We start from the raw sequence: 19,257 nt of genomic DNA, 5'->3' as shown, positions 1-19,257 counted from the left end.
ATATATCGGATTTAAGTAATTACTCTTTTACAATGAAACACTTACTTTTGAGTACCCCAGGCTAAAAAGTAATAGCCAAAGTCACACATTAGAGAACTATGGTGGGTGTTTCTATAAGTGACTTGGAATGGACTTAGAGAGGGAGGGAGTGGACAAGAAAAACCTATTATTAAGCATGCCAGGCTGGCATCCTGACATTTTCCTGCTTCTGAGTGCCTCGTCCAGGACAAGATGGCAATCTCCTGGCAGGAGCGAGAAACCAATTAACCAGCAATTTCGTAGGACAGTGAGAGTTTGCCAGGAGTACATCGGGTATACACTGAATCTGTTGCTTGTCTCCTCACAGGAAAAGCACAGCAGGAAATTGGGGAACCATGAAATGAACATGCAAAGTTATCTAAAGGACTTATTCAGCATACCTTTGAGTAAATGCTTTCAAAATGGAAATGTTTCCCTCACAGAGAGATCTGTTTAATAGTTCTGGGTGTCAGGGCTTGTCTGCCGGTTCTCGTATCAGTAATGTATTTCCACGTGATGTCCTCTCCGTTCCTAATCACCAATGCACACCTATCAACTAAACTTGTGTGTGGGTTTATTTCTTTCTTCTACCTGTTATGTGTCCCATGTTATTTATTTGTTTCGTAATGCACTATCCACTTCCTTTAGTATTCCTTAACACCCAGGAAGCGTTCTCTGTATTGAATCGGATTCGCCGAGCCAACAGTTTCTTGGAAGAGGTGAAATTTGGAAACTTAGAGCGAGAATGTATTGAGGAATACTGTGATTTCGAGGAGGCTCGTGAAGTGTTTGAGGATGACCAGGAAACAGTAAGGAACGTGACGATAAATTGCCTCTATTTAGGAAGTATATTTATCAAGTATATTTCTCTCCGTGAGGCCCTGTGAAATCTCTTGCCATGTCCCACTGAACCGGCTTAATTAATTACCACCCTTTGACACCCCATTCGCTAACTTTGGATTCACATCAGGTCATTGAACTTCTGCGACATTGCACTGGATTCTTAGGTGCTGACCTCCATAGCTATATGCCTTGACTGTCTTTTCATTATGTGTCTCAAGGCCTCCTATGGCCAAAGTAACTCCCCTCCTAATTCCCAACATCTTACTCAGGCAGAGAGGTAATGCGTCCAAAGATATTGGACCCTACCTTCTCCCACATTGAGTACTATTCTCATTGTTACCTTTCTGCAAAACTTTGAGCAGCTGCTCCAGACACAATGCAGCTCTCCTTTAAGAGGTGCAAATTAGCTTTATCGTGCCCAAAGAAATTGTGGTTTTGGTCCGCTTCACTGACACTGCCAATACACAGCACAGTGATGGCTCACTGAATGCAGTACCTGTTCAACTGACAGGCAAAATGACTTTGCAGTGCTGCCTCACTACATTTGACAAATGCATCTTGATTTCCATGATCATTTTTAACTGACTATCCAATTTAACCTCTAATTATACCATCCAGTCTCACACTGATAATATAACACATGTTAACATATGATTAACCCAGAGTGGTTTCAAAATAAAGCTCTAATAGTATTGACAAACTTGCATGCAGTCAAAAAAACACAGATTGCTCCCTTCCTCTGCAATTGAACATCACACCCATTTAACCCTTGAGCCCAGATAGGAAAAGCATGCTCCCCCGTAGTGAGAAGGTTTGGATTCATGCATGTCCTCCTCAACCCGTAAATTCTTCATCTCAGCAAATTGTGAGAAAATTGAAGCTAGTTGACTATCTGAACTGTGGTTAGCACTGTTGCTTCATAATGCCAGAGATCCAGGTTCGATTCCAGTCTCGGGTAACTGTCTGTGTCTACACGGGTTTCCTCTGGATGCTCTGGTTGCCTCCCACAGTCCAAAGATGTACAGTTCAGGTGGATTGGCCGTGCTAAATTGCCCTTGGTGTCCAGGTACGTGCATTTGATTAGTCATGGAAAATGCAGGGTTGTGGGCTGTCGGCTTGAGTGGGATGCACTTTCGAGAGTCAGTATGGGCTGAATGGCCTGCTTCCACAGTATAGGGATTCTATTCTGATTCAAGAGTAATCAATAATGTCAGGATGGTTACAAAAAAAATTAACTTAAAATTAATATATTTAAATCAAATCTTCTCCATATTCTCTTTTATAGCAAGTTATTTATTAATAATTGTTTTCTCTTTCTCAGGATAAATTTTGGAAGAGTTATGATGGTAAGAAACTTTGCCTCCAATTCTTGCATGTCATTTCATTCTCATTTCGTATAGATTTTCATCATCATAGATTGCCATCCCTCTCTCCCTGCTTCTCCTCTTCTCAACTACTTAAAGATGGCAGCTGGTCTGTCGTAGACTTCTCTGCGTTTCTACGATAGGAAGCAGTTGGTCACGCGTACTTGGAATGTCTAATCTGAATATTATAGATTTTGGACCATTAGAGACATATTTGTGTTTTCATTGCATTCTCAGCCATTGCTGACAACACAGCCTATTGTCCATTTCTATGTTTCACTGAAAGATTGGTAGTAATTCTTATTGAATTCTGACATTTATGCGGAGAAGATGCTGCCACAATACTGTTGGATAGGCAATATCTGTTGTTACACTTTCGAGCAGTTTGATAGAGCAGAGGGGTTTGTTGAGCACCTTCAGAGGGCAGCTAAGAATGAACCATGGACCATACCATATGATACCAGAGTCACATGTAGGATAGACATCAGGTTTCCTTTCCTAAACGACTTTTGCAAACCAGTTGTATTTTACTTATAATTTAACAGTTTCGTGGTCAGTTTAACTGATATCAAAGTCCAGTTCTTTCTCAATCTCTGTGGTGGAACCTGAACTGACATTCTCTCGATTATTAATCGAGATTGCCTGACTAATGATAACCTTTTCTATTCACCCGCTTTTCTGATATTCACACCAATACATGACATAGTTGTGTCTAATGTTAGTGTATGCTTTCATTTCCAGCATGTGTTGGTGACAGAGAAGGCACTTCCCCTCCAGATTATCTGAACAAATGTCTGGATGGTAAGAATTGATAGCATGCAACTTTGTCTAAAAAAACTAGGTTGTGAGAGTAATGCACTCATTTAATGCTAATTTAACATGGTATTTTCATATCTTTTCAATTAGCTTTCGCTGCATCAGACATCGTCCTCTCTCTTTCTCCTACTCCCTCCCACACTATGTGTTACCAAAGTAGACAGGAAAAGTATAGACCTGCCACTGACATTCAACCACTTCAAACATTTTGAATCTCTTCATCCCTGAATTATGTTCCTGGTTTGGGCACGCAGTGGTGGAAAAAACCTTGGCGACACAAATTTAAAAATGACTGCATGCACTTCAGATTTTCAGTTGAGGGTGGACATGGCCCTGTGCATAGATGCTACGAATCAACCTTTGCCCCTCCTTCTCCAATGCCAAATTACATATTATCCATCATAGGCATTATTCAGGAGGTATGCTGAAAAAAAGTAATCAATTTATTGATGATGTCACTATTAAAGAAAAACCGTATTGATACAGGAAAACTAAATTTGTTGAAATTGTTGCAATAAATCCCTTATGTCAACAAATATTTCACTTAGGTGTTCAATCCCTTGGGTCGTCAAACATTTCCATTCAATAATCAATTGGATCTATCCATTAATAGGCATTTCCCTTGACAATTGGATATCCGTTATGCAGTATAAATTCTATAATCGTCTTATATCCAAACTATCAATATCTCCAGCTCCTGCTCACATTTTTATATTGACAGAATCACTGCACTGTTACGGTGCAGAAAGAGGCCATTCAATCCACTGTGCCTGTGCAGGTTCCCATATCTTGTGCCAGTATCCGTTCTTCTAGGATGTATATCTGAGCCTTAAACACCAATTCCTTTGGAATGTATTGATTGTAACTATTTAACAGCCACACAAACATACTTTACACAATAAGAGAACACTGTGAATGTTGGAAATCTGAAATTGGAAACAGAAACCACAGCAGTTATCATGGGGAAAGAAACAAAACTAATGTTTCAGGTGATGACAATTCATAAGAATTTAAAGTTGTAAGAGATGAACAACTTTTAAGCAGAAATAAAACCAGGTTTGCTTCCAACACTCACAACATCTTTTAATCTGATTCAACGCCATTGTCCTGGAATGTTAATTTGGTTTTTTTCTCTACATATATTGCCAGAAATATTTTTATATAAGATCATGGAACAATTTTTTTATCTATTCATTCCTGGAATATTGGCATCTGATGAGGCCAGCTATTATTGCCCATCTGTAATTGCCCAGAGGGCAGTTAAAAATTAACCATGTTACTGTCTGTCTGAAGTCAAATATAGGGGGAGAAAGTGAGGTCTGCAGATGCTGGAGATCATAGCTGGAAATGTGTTGCTGGAAAAGCGCAGCAGGTCAGGCAGCATCCAGGGAACAGGAGAATCGACGTTTCGGGCATAAACCTGAAGAAGGGCTTATGCCCGAAACGTCGATTCTCCTGTTCCCTGGATGCTGCCTGACCTGCTGCGCTTTTCCAGCAACACATTTCCAGCGCTGAAGTCAAATATAGGCCAGACCAGGTAAGGACAGCAGATTGCCTTCCCTGAACCAGATGGGTTTTGATGACACTGACAGTGGCTTTCATTAAGCTAGCTTTTTAATTCTAGATATCGATTGAATTCAACTTGCAGTATCTGCCATAGTGGGATTCAAATACAAAACCTCAGAACAGTGGCCTGAGATTCTGGATTACTAACCCATTGACATTACCAATACACCATCACCTCCCCAGCCTGGATTGAGGCCATTCAGCCATGCTGCTGGTTCCATTTCCCTGCCTTTATCTGTAACCCAGAATTTCTTTTTCTCTTCATCTACCTATCAAACATCTTTTTGAATCTCACAATTGATTCTCCACCACAGTCTGAGCAACATTCTGCTTTTAAAAATAAATCTTATCTTGCTGTTGATTTTTTAGCTACTTTAAATCGGTGTCATCTGATTGTCAGTTCTTCGACCAATGGGAACATTCTCTCTGCATTTATTCTTTCTTGAACTCTCATGGTTTTGAACACCTCTGCTGAATCTCTTTCAACCTTTTCTCAAGAGAACAGCCCAGCTACACTCATCTATCCACATAACTGAAGTTCCTCACCCCTACAACCATTCACATAAATATTTTACACACCCCTCTAAAACCTTAACAATGCCAAGAATTGGATATAATACTCCAGTTGAGATCAAATCAATGTTGTACAATGCTCCCTTGCTTTTGTACTCTGGCATCATGTGACTTCTGACTTTGTTCAATTGAATCCAACACCAGCATCTCCACATCACAAGATGTAGATCAAAATGAGCCTCCACTTATAAACTGAGCTCTTAGAACTTCAGTAGTCACCAGTATGGCAGTCAATTGTTTGAATTGCTATTCGGTCTATTAATAAGAAAGGAACGCATTATGGAAATTAGAAAGCCTAGGACACTTTGTCATTTATGTAAATGATTTTAATGAGAATATAGGAAATTTGTGGATGACAACAAAATTGGATAGTATAGCAGACAATGGAGAAGGTTATTTCAGAGTACGACGGGTTCTTGATCAATTGGGCCAATAGACCGAGAAATGGGGCAGATAGAATTGAACTTCGATAAATGCGAAGTGTTGAAGTTTGGTCAGACTTCCACAGGCCATGCGGACCATTGTTGAATGAAAGGTCCTGGGGGTTCAGGTACATTGGTCCTTGAACGTGGGCATCACAGGTAGACAGAGAGATGAAGAAGATGTTTGACTTTATTGGTCAGAGCATTGAGTGTAGGAGTTGTGGCTGTACAGAACACTTTCGCAGTACTGTGTACAGTTCCAGTTAACCTGATATAGAAAGGATGTTATTAAATTGGAAAGGATGCACAAAAAATTTACAAGAGGGCTTCTGGAACTGGAGGGTTTGAGTTATAAGGAGGGATTGGATAGGCTGGGAGTTCTTTTCTCTGGAGTGCAGGGAGTTGAGGGGTGACCTTATAGAGGTTAATAAAATCATGAGAGGCATAGATAAGGTGAATGGCGAAGGGTAGAGGGAGTTATAAACTAGAGTGCATAGATTTAAAGGGAAAGATTTAAAAAAGACATAAGCGGCAACTTTACACGAAGTGTGGTGTGTATATGAAATAAACTGCCAGAACAAGTGGTAGATGCAGGTACAGTTACAACATTTAAAAGACATTTGGACAGTTACATGAATAGGAAATGTTTTGAGGGCTTCGGGCCAAATAAGACGAGGTTAGTTTTGGAAACTTGGTTGGCATGGATGAACTGGACTGAAGAGTCTGTTTCCATACCGTATGATTCTATGCTTCTATGAACTGTAGCTGTCAATGCTCTGCATACATTTATACTTGAAGCCCTTTTAGAATTATACGCTTTTTCTTTTATATTGCCTTTTTTCATTTTTTCAGCCAGAATCTCACTTTACACTTCTCTGTATTCAGTGCCTATACCACCAACTTTTCCATGTATTCTTCTCACACTTCATAATGGCTTTTTAAGTTTTGCATCATCTGCAAACCTTGAAGTTCTACTGTATGCACCCAGTGTCTAGATCATTCATTATATCAAGAAAAGCAGTGATTCACTGGAAATCCACTCTATACTTCCCTCCAGTCTAAAATAAATCATCAGTTCTGAATATTTCCAGAATATTCTGTTTTATGCTTTCAATTTCAACCTGTAACTGCAAGCAGTTATCGAAGCATTGATGTTGTATTTTAATAATGGCCTTTCCTTCCCGTGTGGGTCCTGGGAAAACCAATTCCTAATAAGATTTGACCTTGGCATCTCTTACTGAAGAACAAGAACAACAGAGGGATCAGCACTGATTCCAGTTGTCTTAGCCCCCACAGCTCAACACTTAGCTGAAGCAGCAACAGGTCATGGGTGATAGGATAATGGGTGCAAGTGCTTCTCAGTTGAACACAACATCATGAACCTTAAAATGATGTGTTCTTGACAAACCTTGAAAACGATTTGAGATGTCTCTGCTCAACAAAATGTGTTTCACCTGATGAAGGAGCTGCACTTCAAAAGCTTGCGATCTCAAATAAACCTGTTGAACTGTAACCTGGTGTCGTGTGACTTCTGACTTTGTCCACTCAAATCCAACACCGGCATCTCTACATCACAACAAAATGTAGATCAAAATGAGCCTCTGCTTTTAAACAGAAGTCTTCGAACCTCAGTCGTCACCTGTATGGCAGTCAATTGGTTGAATTACTATTCGGTCTATTAGTAAGAAAGGAAAGCATGATGGACATGAAATTCTGTGTCTCTTGTTCAGGAGAATGCTATGTGGGGATTGGCTCCCATTACAAGGGCAACGCTTCGATAACTATGTCTGGAAGATCATGTCAGAGTTGGTCGAGCAACTTTCCACACAAACCAACGTAAGTGACCAAGGCAGCTTCAGCTCATTGAGCAGCTATTAAAAAGCTCTCCGTTTCTCTGTCCTGTCATGATAGCTGAATTCACAAATTACAAAATCTGTACATGTAAAAAGATGACATCTGAAACAAATGGCTGCGCTGCTGTAAGGTTATTAGCAAAACCCAACTTGATAACTTAGTACCCACTAGAGAAGGAAATCTTCAGTCCTACGAGTGATTTCAGTTCCACACCAACATAATCGACTTTTAACTGCTCCCTGAACTCCCAAACTTACCCAGTTATTTACATCAAGGATCACTGCACTATCTGGAGCTTAGGAGGTTGAGGGATGATCTTTTTGAGGTTTATAAAATTCACATAGATAACGCATAGATATGGTGAATGTTAAGGGTCTTTTCCCTAGGCTGGGGGAGTTCAAAACTAAGGGTATTATTTGTCAGGTGAGAGGAGAAAAATTTATAAAGGACATGAGGGGCAACATTCTTACACAATGAGTGGTTTAAATGTGGAATGAACTTCCAGAGGAAGTGATGGATGTAGGTACAATTACAACATTTAAAAGATATTTGGATATGTTCATGAATAGGAAAGATTTGTAGGGAAAAGGAGCAAGTGCAGGCAGATGGGACGAGTTTAGTTGGGATTATGGTCTGCGTGGACTGATTGGACCGAAGGGTCTGTTGCCATGCTGTATGACTATGACTCTACCTTCTCAGGGCAACTCAGGATGTGCAATAAAAGTTACTCTTGCAAGAAAACCCTCATCCTGAGAATTCTAAATTAGAGAGTTTATTTGAATGTCCTCTCAATGGCAGTTAATTATGTATGGTAGATTTTACTGTTGTGATTATATTTCAAACTTTATCAATCTATCCAGAAAAACACTCCTTCATTTGACAAAGAACATAAGTTCGCCAACAGTAATTGAAAAGATAGATTATCCCTGGTGACAGTTTAACCTTGCTAGTTGGAAACCAGAATTCAGGCCCAAATTACGTCATTTGTACAAATATGGGTTAATTAAGGATAAATCGTGTTTAATTAACTTAGTTGATATTTTTGATGATGAAGCCTTGGTTACTGACAAGAGATGAGGGTAATGAGTTGATGTGATGTACATAGACTGCCAAAACAAAGTGCACAAACAAAGTTAGAAAACCATGGAATGAAAGGGCCGGTAACAGCATGAATAACATTGTATAGCTATTGATTCGGTCTCATGTATTGAAGAAACATAATTGCAGTGATCTGTAGGAACTAGTGCATTAACATGTCAGGGCAATTATTGACCACTGAGGCTGCCGTCCATATTACCCACATCAACGATCCATTGCCAAATAAGATTTGGCCATTCAACAGTGCCACATTACTTCCTCTGCCAGGACTGCATCTGCAAGAAGAGGACGTAATGAAACCATGCTGCCTTCCAACTAACTAACTAGGGATGGGGTGCCAGGCCTGGTCAGGAATGTCCACTGAGGCAGAGGGATGGGTTTGGGGAAGGAAGCCTACAGAATAGTAGTTCAGTCCCCCACCCTGAGCTGGATTGGATGTCACGGGTTTGCCTGATGATCTTCCCAGGCATTAGACATCCTCTAGTGGTAAAATTCCAGTGATGGCAGGAACTAGCCTTTAATTTGTCTCTTAAATCACTCCCTTTGACCTATGGTTGAAACCATCAACCTTCCCTGCCTCTGGCAAGGTGACAGTGCAAAGAGACTACATTGGGCAGTCTACCCAGTGCCCACAACCCTACTCAGAGTGTCCCCCAGCAGCTAGTAAAATTCAGCCGATTGATTCTGCGTGCCACTCTGTGCAGGAACAGCCTGATTTGCCGAATATTTCCAGCATTTTCAATTGCTAGATCTAATGAATTGTGTTTTTTCTGCCACTTCTGTGATATGTTCAGATACAATCCTGACACACACAGCCAATATGACCTTACAAATAACCACTGCCGAAATCCAAATGACAGTAATGTGGCACCGTGGTGCTACACTAAGGACCCAACAGTCAAGTTGGAACAATGTTACATTCCGCGATGTGGTAGGCCTCATTTTGTCCTTTATTTTTGTGTGTGTGTGTGATGCAGGATGGAGTGTGGTATGGTTGAGCTTCCACTAATTAATGGCTGTAGTTCCAATGATTCCTGTGTGTATTACCTCTTTTGGTTTCGGCCATGTCAGTTTCAGTGGCAGGGCAGTAACTCAGTGCAAAGATTCCAACGAATTATGAAGCAGAACAAGCACAGACCTGAAAGCATCTTTATACTTAACAAACCTTGCACTGCACTAACAGTCTGGTGTGACCATTGCCATCTCTGATATCTGTAGTATTATTTTTGGAATCACCGCATTTCTTGTTTATTTTGAAAACCCCTGGGATGTGCAGGCTTGGTGGTTAGCCATGGCAAATACAGAGTTAGAGGGATTGGGTAAGATATTCTTTAGAGGATTGGTGTGGACGCAATGAGCTAAACGGCCCGGTGCCACACTGTAGGGATTCTACATAAGTCATTGACAATTAATGCTGTCGATTGAAGGGACATCATCAGCATTTTCTGTCCATTCAATCCCCTGTAGTATGTTCCTGTAGCAAACAGAGGACAAGTCGTGAAGTATCCCAGGCTCATTCTGTTGTTATTATACTTGTGCATCCTAGGTGTGATAATTGTCTGTTTTTTCTGCATTCATTGGAGAGCTCTGCCTAACCTTTCTGACTGTAACATGAAAATGGTCAACTTAAGATGTCAAGGCACAAGCCAGTGAGAGATGTCCAGCCAATGGCTTGAAGCTCTCTTCACAATATCACACCAGATAGAGTTGACAATGACATATAGTTTCCCCAAGTGAAAATTGGAGATGTTCAACCAACTTTTACTTTTTTTAACACGTTTCTGTTGCTTCTTTAGGTGAAGAATTGCCGCCATTATCGACAAAACCACCAGTATCAGTTGGCTCTTGTGTTCCAAATCAGGGAGCAGACTACAGGGGAACACAGAATGTAACTAGACATGGAAAACAATGCCAGGCTTGGAACTCTCAACACCCCCACAAGCACAATTTTACCAGAGAGGAAATGATATCAGCAAATCTAGAAGAAAACTACTGCAGAAATCCAGATGGGGATGAAGATGGTGCATGGTGTTTCACCACTGACCCAGAAGTAGAAATCGATTACTGTAACCTTAATTACTGTGGTAGGCTATCAGAAAACATTACTTATACACAATCTCCAGTCACCGAAGAAGTCCCTACATGTGGGAAAACAGGTGCAGTCATGTTGGAATTTGATGACGGAATCAATGAGAAACCAATAACAGTGATAGAATAAGTTTTGAGGCTTTGACATTGTAGAAATTGTTTAGTGAAGGAAGATGAAAGGTGAAATCTTACCATGCCCTGAATGGCATAGCTATGACAAGATGAGGGGTAGAATCGGGCAAGAGAGGCGGTAAAATCAGTGGTACGGGGTTAGAATCAGGTGAGATGAGGGGAAGAGTCAGGGAGACAAGGGGTTGAATCAGGCAAGACAAGGGGTAGGATCAGCAACAGCGCCAGGGAAAGCAATGGGAGCCAACTTCATGGCACCATAGATGGGTTTGCTAGAGGAGAGGAACGTAGAGAGTGTAACAGGGATATAGGGCAGGGGACTCGTCTGTGAGGGGAACAGACTGGTGTTTCTATAATTGTAAAAGAAACTCCAGGTGTGTTACCTCCCTGGTGTCAGGGTCAGGGACGTCATCAAATCATACAGCACGGAAGCAGATCCTTCAGTCCAAAAAGTCCATACCGAACCTAAACCCAAACTAAACTAGTCCCACCTGCCTGCTCCTGGTCCATATCCCTCCAAACCTTTCCTATTCATGTTTCTGAAAGAGGAGGGAAAACAGACCGAGAATGTGGTATATATTGGTACCAACAACATAAATAGGAAAAGGAGGTTGGGGTAGTCCTGCAAGCAAGATTTAGGGAGCTGAGAAGTCGATTTAAAAAACGGGACTTAAACCATTCTAATCTCTGGATTACATCTGATACAATGTGCTATTGAGTAGAGAACTAGGAGGTTAGTCCAGATGAATGCATGGCTGGAGAGATGATGCAGGAGGAAGGGCTTTAAATCTCTGAGACATTAGGAGCATTTCTCGTGGCGCTGACCTGTACAAGTCAGGCATGTTGCACGCTGAACTGGAATGGAACCAGCATCTTTGTGGGTCGGTTTGCTAGTGCTTTTGGAGAAAATTTAAAATAATTTGGCAGGGGATTGGAATTCTGAAAGAATGATCAGCAGGGGAGACATCCGTGGCTAAAATTAGAAGAGGCAGCAGGGGGATCCAAGATGGCGGCGATTGGAAAGGTCTGCTTTGCTGAGCTCTACATTACAACTCAAGCAAAGTAGTACTCTAACCCTCCACACTTAAACCATTTTGGTAAAATTTGACATTAAAACAGTGCTAGAACCTTTACTAATCCTGTTTTGTAAACTGGAGATGCCAAAAAATGGAAAAGGTCCAAGCATGTCCCAGCAAGTGGGACATCTGCTGGAGACATCGAGTATACCTGCAGCCGCAGCTGCGACTCCTCCTGCTAGTTCATTGGATCCAATTACTTACCAGGTCTTGGTCACAGAGTTCGCGAAGCTGCGCAAAATGATTGAGACTTTGATCAAAGAGAAGTTCTGCAGCAGGTTGGACACGGTTGCAGACATGCTTGAAGGTCTTGGAGAGAGAATGGAGGAGGTTGAATGCCAGACTACAGCGTCAGAGGCTGCAATCGATTCCTTGAAAGAACAGATTCAGGTACTCGAGAAACAAGTCCTTTACGGAGCAAGTCGACGATCTCAGAAATAGAGGTAGGAGGAAGAATGTCTGTATTATCAGACTGCTGGAGGGAGTGGAAGTCGGTCAGGCAGTGAGTTTTTTTGAAAGTTGGCCGCCGCAATTCCTTCATTTAGAGGCCAAAGTGGACTGGGTAAAGATTGAGAGAGCTCACCCGGTCGCGATGCACAGGTCAGGTTTGGACCAGTGCCCTCACCTGGTCCTTGTGTGATTCCACAGTTACATGGGTAAGCAAAGAGTTATGGAAGCCTCCAGAATGCAGGGAGAGATCAGAAGGCCTTAACTTACAAGGGCTTCAGGATTATGTTTTTCCAGGACTTTTCTGTGGTGGTGATCTGGAAAAGGAAGTCTTTTAATGATATTAAGAGAAGACTGAGGAACCTCGGGATTCATAATCTGTAAGGTATCCAGCGGTGCTTCATTCTACTTATAATGGGTCGGCATACTCATTTGTCTCCTCAGGGAAAGCAAAAAACCTTCTGGACACTTTAAGCTAGGCTGGACAGTAATTTTTTTTATTTTCTTTTTCCTTTTCTCAAAGAAAGTGTTGATGGATTTTTTTCTGATAATAATCAGCATTAATGTGTAGTTGGGGATGTACTTACTTCTAACTTCTTTGTTAATATTGCTATTTTCTTTTTTTCTGCTTGAGTTTGTGGTGTGGCTCAAGCTGGAAGGGGTTAGGAAGGCGGTTGTGGGATGTGTAAGTGTCCCCTGGGGGCAGAGGGTAAATTCCCTCATTGAGTGCCTTTATTATATTTTGTTTTTTGGCTTCTTGTGTATATAGTTTTGAAAGTTATGTAAATGTGTTCATTGTGGTAGTTTTAGTTTTTGTAGTTTTTAGGCTCTATGAGTCTTTTCTTGTTTATGCTCAGTGATTTGTAAGTTGAGTTCTTCATGTCGGGAGTTCAAATGTTGTTGCAGAGGGTTATGGCTAATGGCATGTTTAAATGATGTACCTGGAACATTAAGGGGATTCATTTGCCAGTTAAGAGGAAAAAGGTGCTCTCTAGCCTTAAAAAGGAGAGGGTGAACATTGCCCTATTGCAGGGGATAAACCTTGCTGATAATGAGCATTTGAAATTGCCGCAGGGCAGGTTTGATCGAGTGTATTTCTCGTCTTTTAATACTAGGAGTAGGGAAGTGGCCATACTGGTTCAGAAGAACCTCCCATTTAAATTGCTAGATCATATTAAAAATGAGTACAGGCAGTTTGTAATCCTTAAAGCCTTGAGATAAGGGGAAGAATATGGTATTTTGAGTGTTTCTCGTCCCCTGGTGCACCTCCTTAAGTTCTTAATGGATGCATTTTCAAAACTGAGTACCTTTGTGTCACTGCACGTTATTATAGGGCGAGATTTTAATTGTCTTATGGGTCCCATGGTGGACAGAATGCCCAAAGGTCCACCAATACTTTCTTCACAATCTAAGCAACTAATTGACTTATATTTGGAATTAGGATTGGTTGATGTTTGGAGATGGCTCCACCCCACGGGTAGGGACTTTACGTTCTTTACTAATCCACAAAGATGTCAGACTAGGATTGATCTCTTCCTAACCCCCAGCAACGTTCTTGGGTTTGGTGGTGTCTTGCACAATTAGGAATGTTACCATTTCTGATTATGCAGCAGTAGATTTAGTGGTTAAAGTAAAGGGCAATATAACAGGTTCACGGCACTGGTGAATGGATCCCTTTATTCTTAGGGACAGTAAGTTCATTGAGTACTTCTCTAATTAATTTAAAGCATTCTTCGCCATTAATTCAGATACAGCCAGTATTTAGAATTAGAATTCCTATAGTGTGGAGCCAGGCCCTTCGGCCCACAAGTCCACTCCGCCCCTCCGAAGAGTATCCCACCCAGACCCATTACCTTATATTTCCCCTGACTAATGCACCCAATCTACACATCCTTGGACGCTATGGGCAGTTTTGAATGGCAGTTCACCTAACTTGCACATCTTTGGACTGTGGGAGGAAACCAGAACCCCAGAGGAAACCCACACAGAGACTGGGAGAATGTGCAAACTCCACACAGACAGTCGCCAGAGGCTGGAATTGAACCTGGGTCCCTGGCGCTGTGAGGCAGCAGAGCTAGCCACTGTGCCACCATGCTATCCCAAGTAACCTGTCTATTCTCTGAGAAATTGCTAAGGTTTATGCTATGGGGAATAATTATTTCCTACTCTGCCAGTCGGAAGCGACAGAAGGGAGAGCAGCAACGCTTACTCAAGGCACGGCTGAAGGCAGCCGAGAAGACATATTTTGGTAGACCATCGGTGGCTAAGCTGCAGCGGGTCACAGCACTTCGGTCAACTTTGAATTCCATGCACACACACACAGCTAGGAAAGAACTCGCTTTTGCGAAACAAAGGTTGTTTGAGGCCGGGCAGATATCTAGCATATCTTGCCAGTAAAAAGAGTGTCTCCCAATCCAGGAAGGGACTGGGACTCTTACATGTGATACTAAAAAGATCAATAGATTTTACTCCGAATTATATCAGTCGGAATGTTGTGAGGATGGGTGGGCTAAGATGGAGCCTTTTTGTAAAACTCAGTTCTTCCAGGTGTAACCTCCGAGCAGGTGCCTTTCCTTAATGCCCCTATAACAGTGCAGGAGATACAGCAGGCTGTGAAGCAGCTTCAGAATGGAAAGACACCTGGCATGATCGTCATCCTAGTGAATTCTACAAAGAAATTGTAAATATATTGTCAGAGCCAATGCTCAACATGTACAATTACTTGTAAGTCACGATCACCTCCCACCATCCTTAACAGAGACTAACATCTCTCTTATCCTTAAGAAAGAGAAGACCCCGGAGGATTGTGCGGCCTACAGGCCCATCTCACTTTTAAATTGTTTTTAAAATCTTGTCCAAGACTCTGGCATTGTTGGAAACTGTTTTGTCTTCCATAGTTAAGGAAAACCAGATGGGTTTTATAAAGGGCTGCAGATCCTCCAACGATGTTGGGGGGTTGCTTAATATGATCCAAGCGTGTCAGCAGCAATCTGTGCAAGAATTAGTGATTCCCTAGATGCAGAGAAGGCATTTGACCGGTTCGAGTGGCCATATCTTTTCTGTACACTGGAACGGTTTGACTTCGGTGAAGCCTTTATTAGGTAGGTAGGGGTCCTGCGGGTTCTCGTCAATGGTGTGAGATCCAGTAATTTTAATATTTATAAGAGCAGTCGACAAGGTTGTCCCCACTTACCATTGCTTTTTACATTGGTGATTGAGCCGCTGGCAGATGCTACCCAATTGGATCCCAACATTGTTGCTCTAGAAGTGGGATCAAAATTACGTAAGATCACATCGGACACGGATGATGTTCTGACATTTTTGTCGAACCCTGCAGTTTCAGTACCTCATCTAATACAATGTATTAATTCATTTGGTGCTTTTTCAGGTTATAAGATTAGTTTTTCCAAATCGGAGGCCATGCCCATGGAGGGTCTTGGAAGGATACCCGAAATTGAGGGCGAATTGCAATTTCCCTTGAAATGATCACAGGGCGATTTTATGTATTTAGGTATTTTTGTTACTCCCGTTCTTGATCAGTTATTTAAGGCTAACTTTGTCCACTTGTTTGAAGGAATTAAGCAAGACCTTCAAAGATGGGAGGCACTTCCAATATCTTGGTTAGGCCAAGTAGTCCTGATTAAAATGAATGTCCTTCGTCGTTTGTTATACCCTATGCAAATACTTCCTTTGAACTTTCCTGGGCAAATATTCCAGAGACTTCATGGTTGGTTTAGCCCCTTCTCAAGCTAGTCGAGCTGCAACTGCCCCATAGACTGGGAGGAGTGGACCTCCCTAACATTAAAAGATGCCAACTAAGCTCTCTTTTGTTTTGTGAGAGTGACTGGGCCTGTGAGGACTTGGCGTCAATTTGATTAAATATGAAAGCTTCTCAGTCAAAATGCCCCCTTATTAGTTTGTTGTTCTTAGATAAAATGAGAACAGTTATGGAATATTGTTATAATCATATTATTAATACCGTAAAAATATGGCAGACAGTGCACGCCCCAATAACTGGTATGCCGGGTTTTAAGCCGGGGATAATGGATCCTAGTTTGAACTCTAGGCAGCTAGGGGCGATTCCTGCTTGGGTGACTTATTTGAGGGAGAAACAGTGATGTACTTCGATAAGATAACACGTAAGCATAGATTATCTAGTAGAGACCTTTTTTCATTTTTTCCAGATTAGGAATTTTATTCAGAAAGTAACCACACTGTTAACCGACTCTTATAGATTCGATACAGAGAAGAGGGTGCTTTCCGCTAAAAGCACTTTCTCCGTTAGTACGCTTTATCATCTGTTGGGATGGCTCCTCAGATGAGATTGAGCAGCTTTGAGAGGTCTGGAAGAGAGGGTTGGGCGTAGAGATCTCCTCTGAGACATGGGAGGACATTTGTGAAAATGCAAGAAAGATTTCACTCTGTAATAGGACTCATGCCATGCAGTTGAAGGTTTTTCAGAGGGTCCATCTTAAGGTAGGAGTATACACACATGTCCCAAATGCAAACTAAGTACAGGTACTCTCATTTATTATTTGTGATCCTGTCACAGGCTTCGCACATACTGGCGTGCTGTGCTGGGAGTAATAGAGAGGATCTTGGAGACCGAATTTAAGAAGGACCTGGTCTCTCTTCTCCAGGGCCATACCAATTTACCTTCTTTAGATGTTCATGGGAAAAAAATGTCTTAATATTCTTACTTTCTGTGCAAGGAAAAACATTCTGGTGTGTTGGGTGTCTGAAACCCCTCCGGGTCTGTCAGGTTGGCGTAAGGTAGTCATGGAGCATATCCCTCTGGATTTTCTTACAAATGTGGTGTACTGAGAAACTGAAAACTTTTATAAGACGTGGCAGCCCTTTTTGGATAACCTTGATGCAGACTTGCCTGTGACTCTAACTAGGGCTTTTGTATAGCCACGACGGTTTGATTTAGAAAACCAGGTATCCTGAGAGGAAGGACGTCAAATAAATGAGTGTGTAATATTTAATGCCTCTCGAAGGTCAAGAGCTACTGTTTTATTATGCTGAGCTGTTTGATTTATTTTTTATTCCTATTCATTTGTTTATTTTGTTGTTTCATATGTATGAGTATAGTTTTGTTTTGTTTGCATTGTCATTTAGTTTTTTTTTAGTTGAGTAGTGTTGTTGGTTTACTGTAATTTTATAAAAAATGTTTTTTCAATAAAAATATCAAAAATAAAAGAGGCAGCAAGTCAGCCAAGTAAGCCTAGAAATTAAGGCACAAGGGAATTTGTAAAGATTGAATCATATTTATTTTAACGCAAAGACTTTGATGAACAAGGAGGGTGAGTTGAGAGAACAAATTAAAACATGGAGCCATGCTATCATTGCTATTACTGAGACACTGTTGAGAGAGGGACAGGGTTGGCAGCTCATATTCCAGGATCTTCAGTGTCTTTTGTGGTCTTTAGTCAGATAGGGAACGAAGTAATAATGGAGGGTGTTGCAATATTGATCAGGGAATTAATCAGTGGAGAAAGTGAGGACTGCAGATGCTGGAGATCAGGCTGAAAATGTGTTGCTGGAAAAGCACAGCAGGTCAGGCAGCATCCAAGGAGCAGGAGAATCGACGTTTCGGGCATGAGCCCTTCTTCAGGAATGAGGAAAGTGTGTCCAGCAGGCTAAGATAAAAGGTAGGGAGGAGGAACTTGGGGGAGGGGCGTTGGAAATGCGATAGGTGGAAGGAGGTCAACACATGAGGGTGATAGGCCGGAGTGGGGGTGGGGGCGGAGAGGTCAGGAAGAAGATTAAAGGTTAGGAAGGCGGTGCTGAGTTCGAGGGATTTGACTGAGACAAGGTGGGGGGAGGGGAAATGAGGAAACTGGAGAAATCTGAGTTCATCCCTTGTGGTTGGAGGGTTCCTAAGCGGAAGATGAGGCGCTCTTCCTCCAACCGTCGTGTTGCTATGGTCTGATGATGGAGAAGTCCAAGGACCTGCATGCCCTTGGTGGAGTGGAAGGGGGAGTTGAAGTGTTGAGCCACGGGGTGGTTGGTCCGGGTGTCCCAGAGGTGTTCTCTGAAACGTTCCGCAAGTAGGTGGCCTGTCTCCCCAATATAGAGGAGGCCACATCGGGTGCAGGGAATTAATTACACAGGAAGAAGGGAAGAATCTTTGAAGGCTGCTCAAATTAACTTGAAAAAACCACATTGGTTGGAGTATGGTATAGGCCCCTAACAGTCCGGGAGCAATAGAAAATATGTTGGTAAATTTCAAGGAAGTGTACAGTGATGGTAGGGGATTTCAACTTCTCCAATATTAACTGGTCAGTGAGCAAAGTTCAGAGGGAATGAAATTCTTAAAATGCATCCAGGAGAGCTTTTTAAGCCAACACATAGAAAGCCCTACAAGATCGAGGAAAGTGCTGGACTTAATTTTAGGATTTTGCAGACAGTAATCATAACTCTGTTAGACTCAAGATTGTTCTGGAAAAAGACAAGGATGGGCCTGAGAGCAAAATTTTAAATTGGAGTAAGGCTGATTTTTAAGGTTAGGCAATAAATGCTGGCCGAGCCAGTGGTGCCTTCATCCTGTGAATAAATAAAAATCCCCCCTCGTCCTTCTAAACTCAAATCGAGAGCAGCTCCTCTTATGACAATCTTTTCTCCCCCAGAATCATTCTTGTGAACCTCCTCTGGACCCCCTTTAATGCCAGCACATCCTTCCTTAGATATAGGGTCCAAATGCAGTCTGACCAGAGCCTCAGCAGTACATCTCTGCTCTTGTATTCCAGCCCCTTGAAACGAATGCCAACATTGCGTTTGCCTTCCTAACAGCCAAATGAACCTGCCCAGTAACCTTGAGAATCCTGAACGAGCACTCTCTCATCCCTTTGTGCTTCAGATTTCTGAAACCTTTCCTGATTTAGAAAAAGGTCTGCACCTTTATTCTTCTTACCAAAGTGCATAACCTCACTTTTCCACATTTCTTTGATTGTTTTTCTA

The 19,257-nt window shown here is 41.8% G+C and overlaps 1 protein-coding gene across 1 annotated transcript in view; it reads left to right on the top strand.

Annotated features, from left to right (window-relative positions):
* Nucleotides 1-19,257, top strand: part of f2 (coagulation factor II (thrombin)) — a 108,677-nt gene that overhangs the window by 10,161 nt on the left and 79,259 nt on the right. The window contains exons 2-7 of the mRNA XM_087996774.1: nt 667-827; nt 2,183-2,207; nt 2,967-3,026; nt 7,333-7,438; nt 9,349-9,485; nt 10,351-10,638. Coding sequence (XP_087852900.1) covers nt 667-827; nt 2,183-2,207; nt 2,967-3,026; nt 7,333-7,438; nt 9,349-9,485; nt 10,351-10,638 — 777 coding nt within the window. The remainder of the gene's footprint in view (nt 1-666; nt 828-2,182; nt 2,208-2,966; nt 3,027-7,332; nt 7,439-9,348; nt 9,486-10,350; nt 10,639-19,257) is intronic.

The sequence above is a fragment of the Chiloscyllium plagiosum genome, unplaced genomic scaffold (genome assembly GCF_037043375.1).
Source record: "Chiloscyllium plagiosum isolate Xiang-an unplaced genomic scaffold, Cpla_swu_hap1 HiC_scaffold_18, whole genome shotgun sequence".
Lineage (NCBI taxonomy): Eukaryota > Metazoa > Chordata > Chondrichthyes > Orectolobiformes > Hemiscylliidae > Chiloscyllium > Chiloscyllium plagiosum.
The sequence above is the reverse complement of the archived record's forward strand: the minus strand, read 5'-3'. Positions and strand labels throughout refer to the sequence as shown.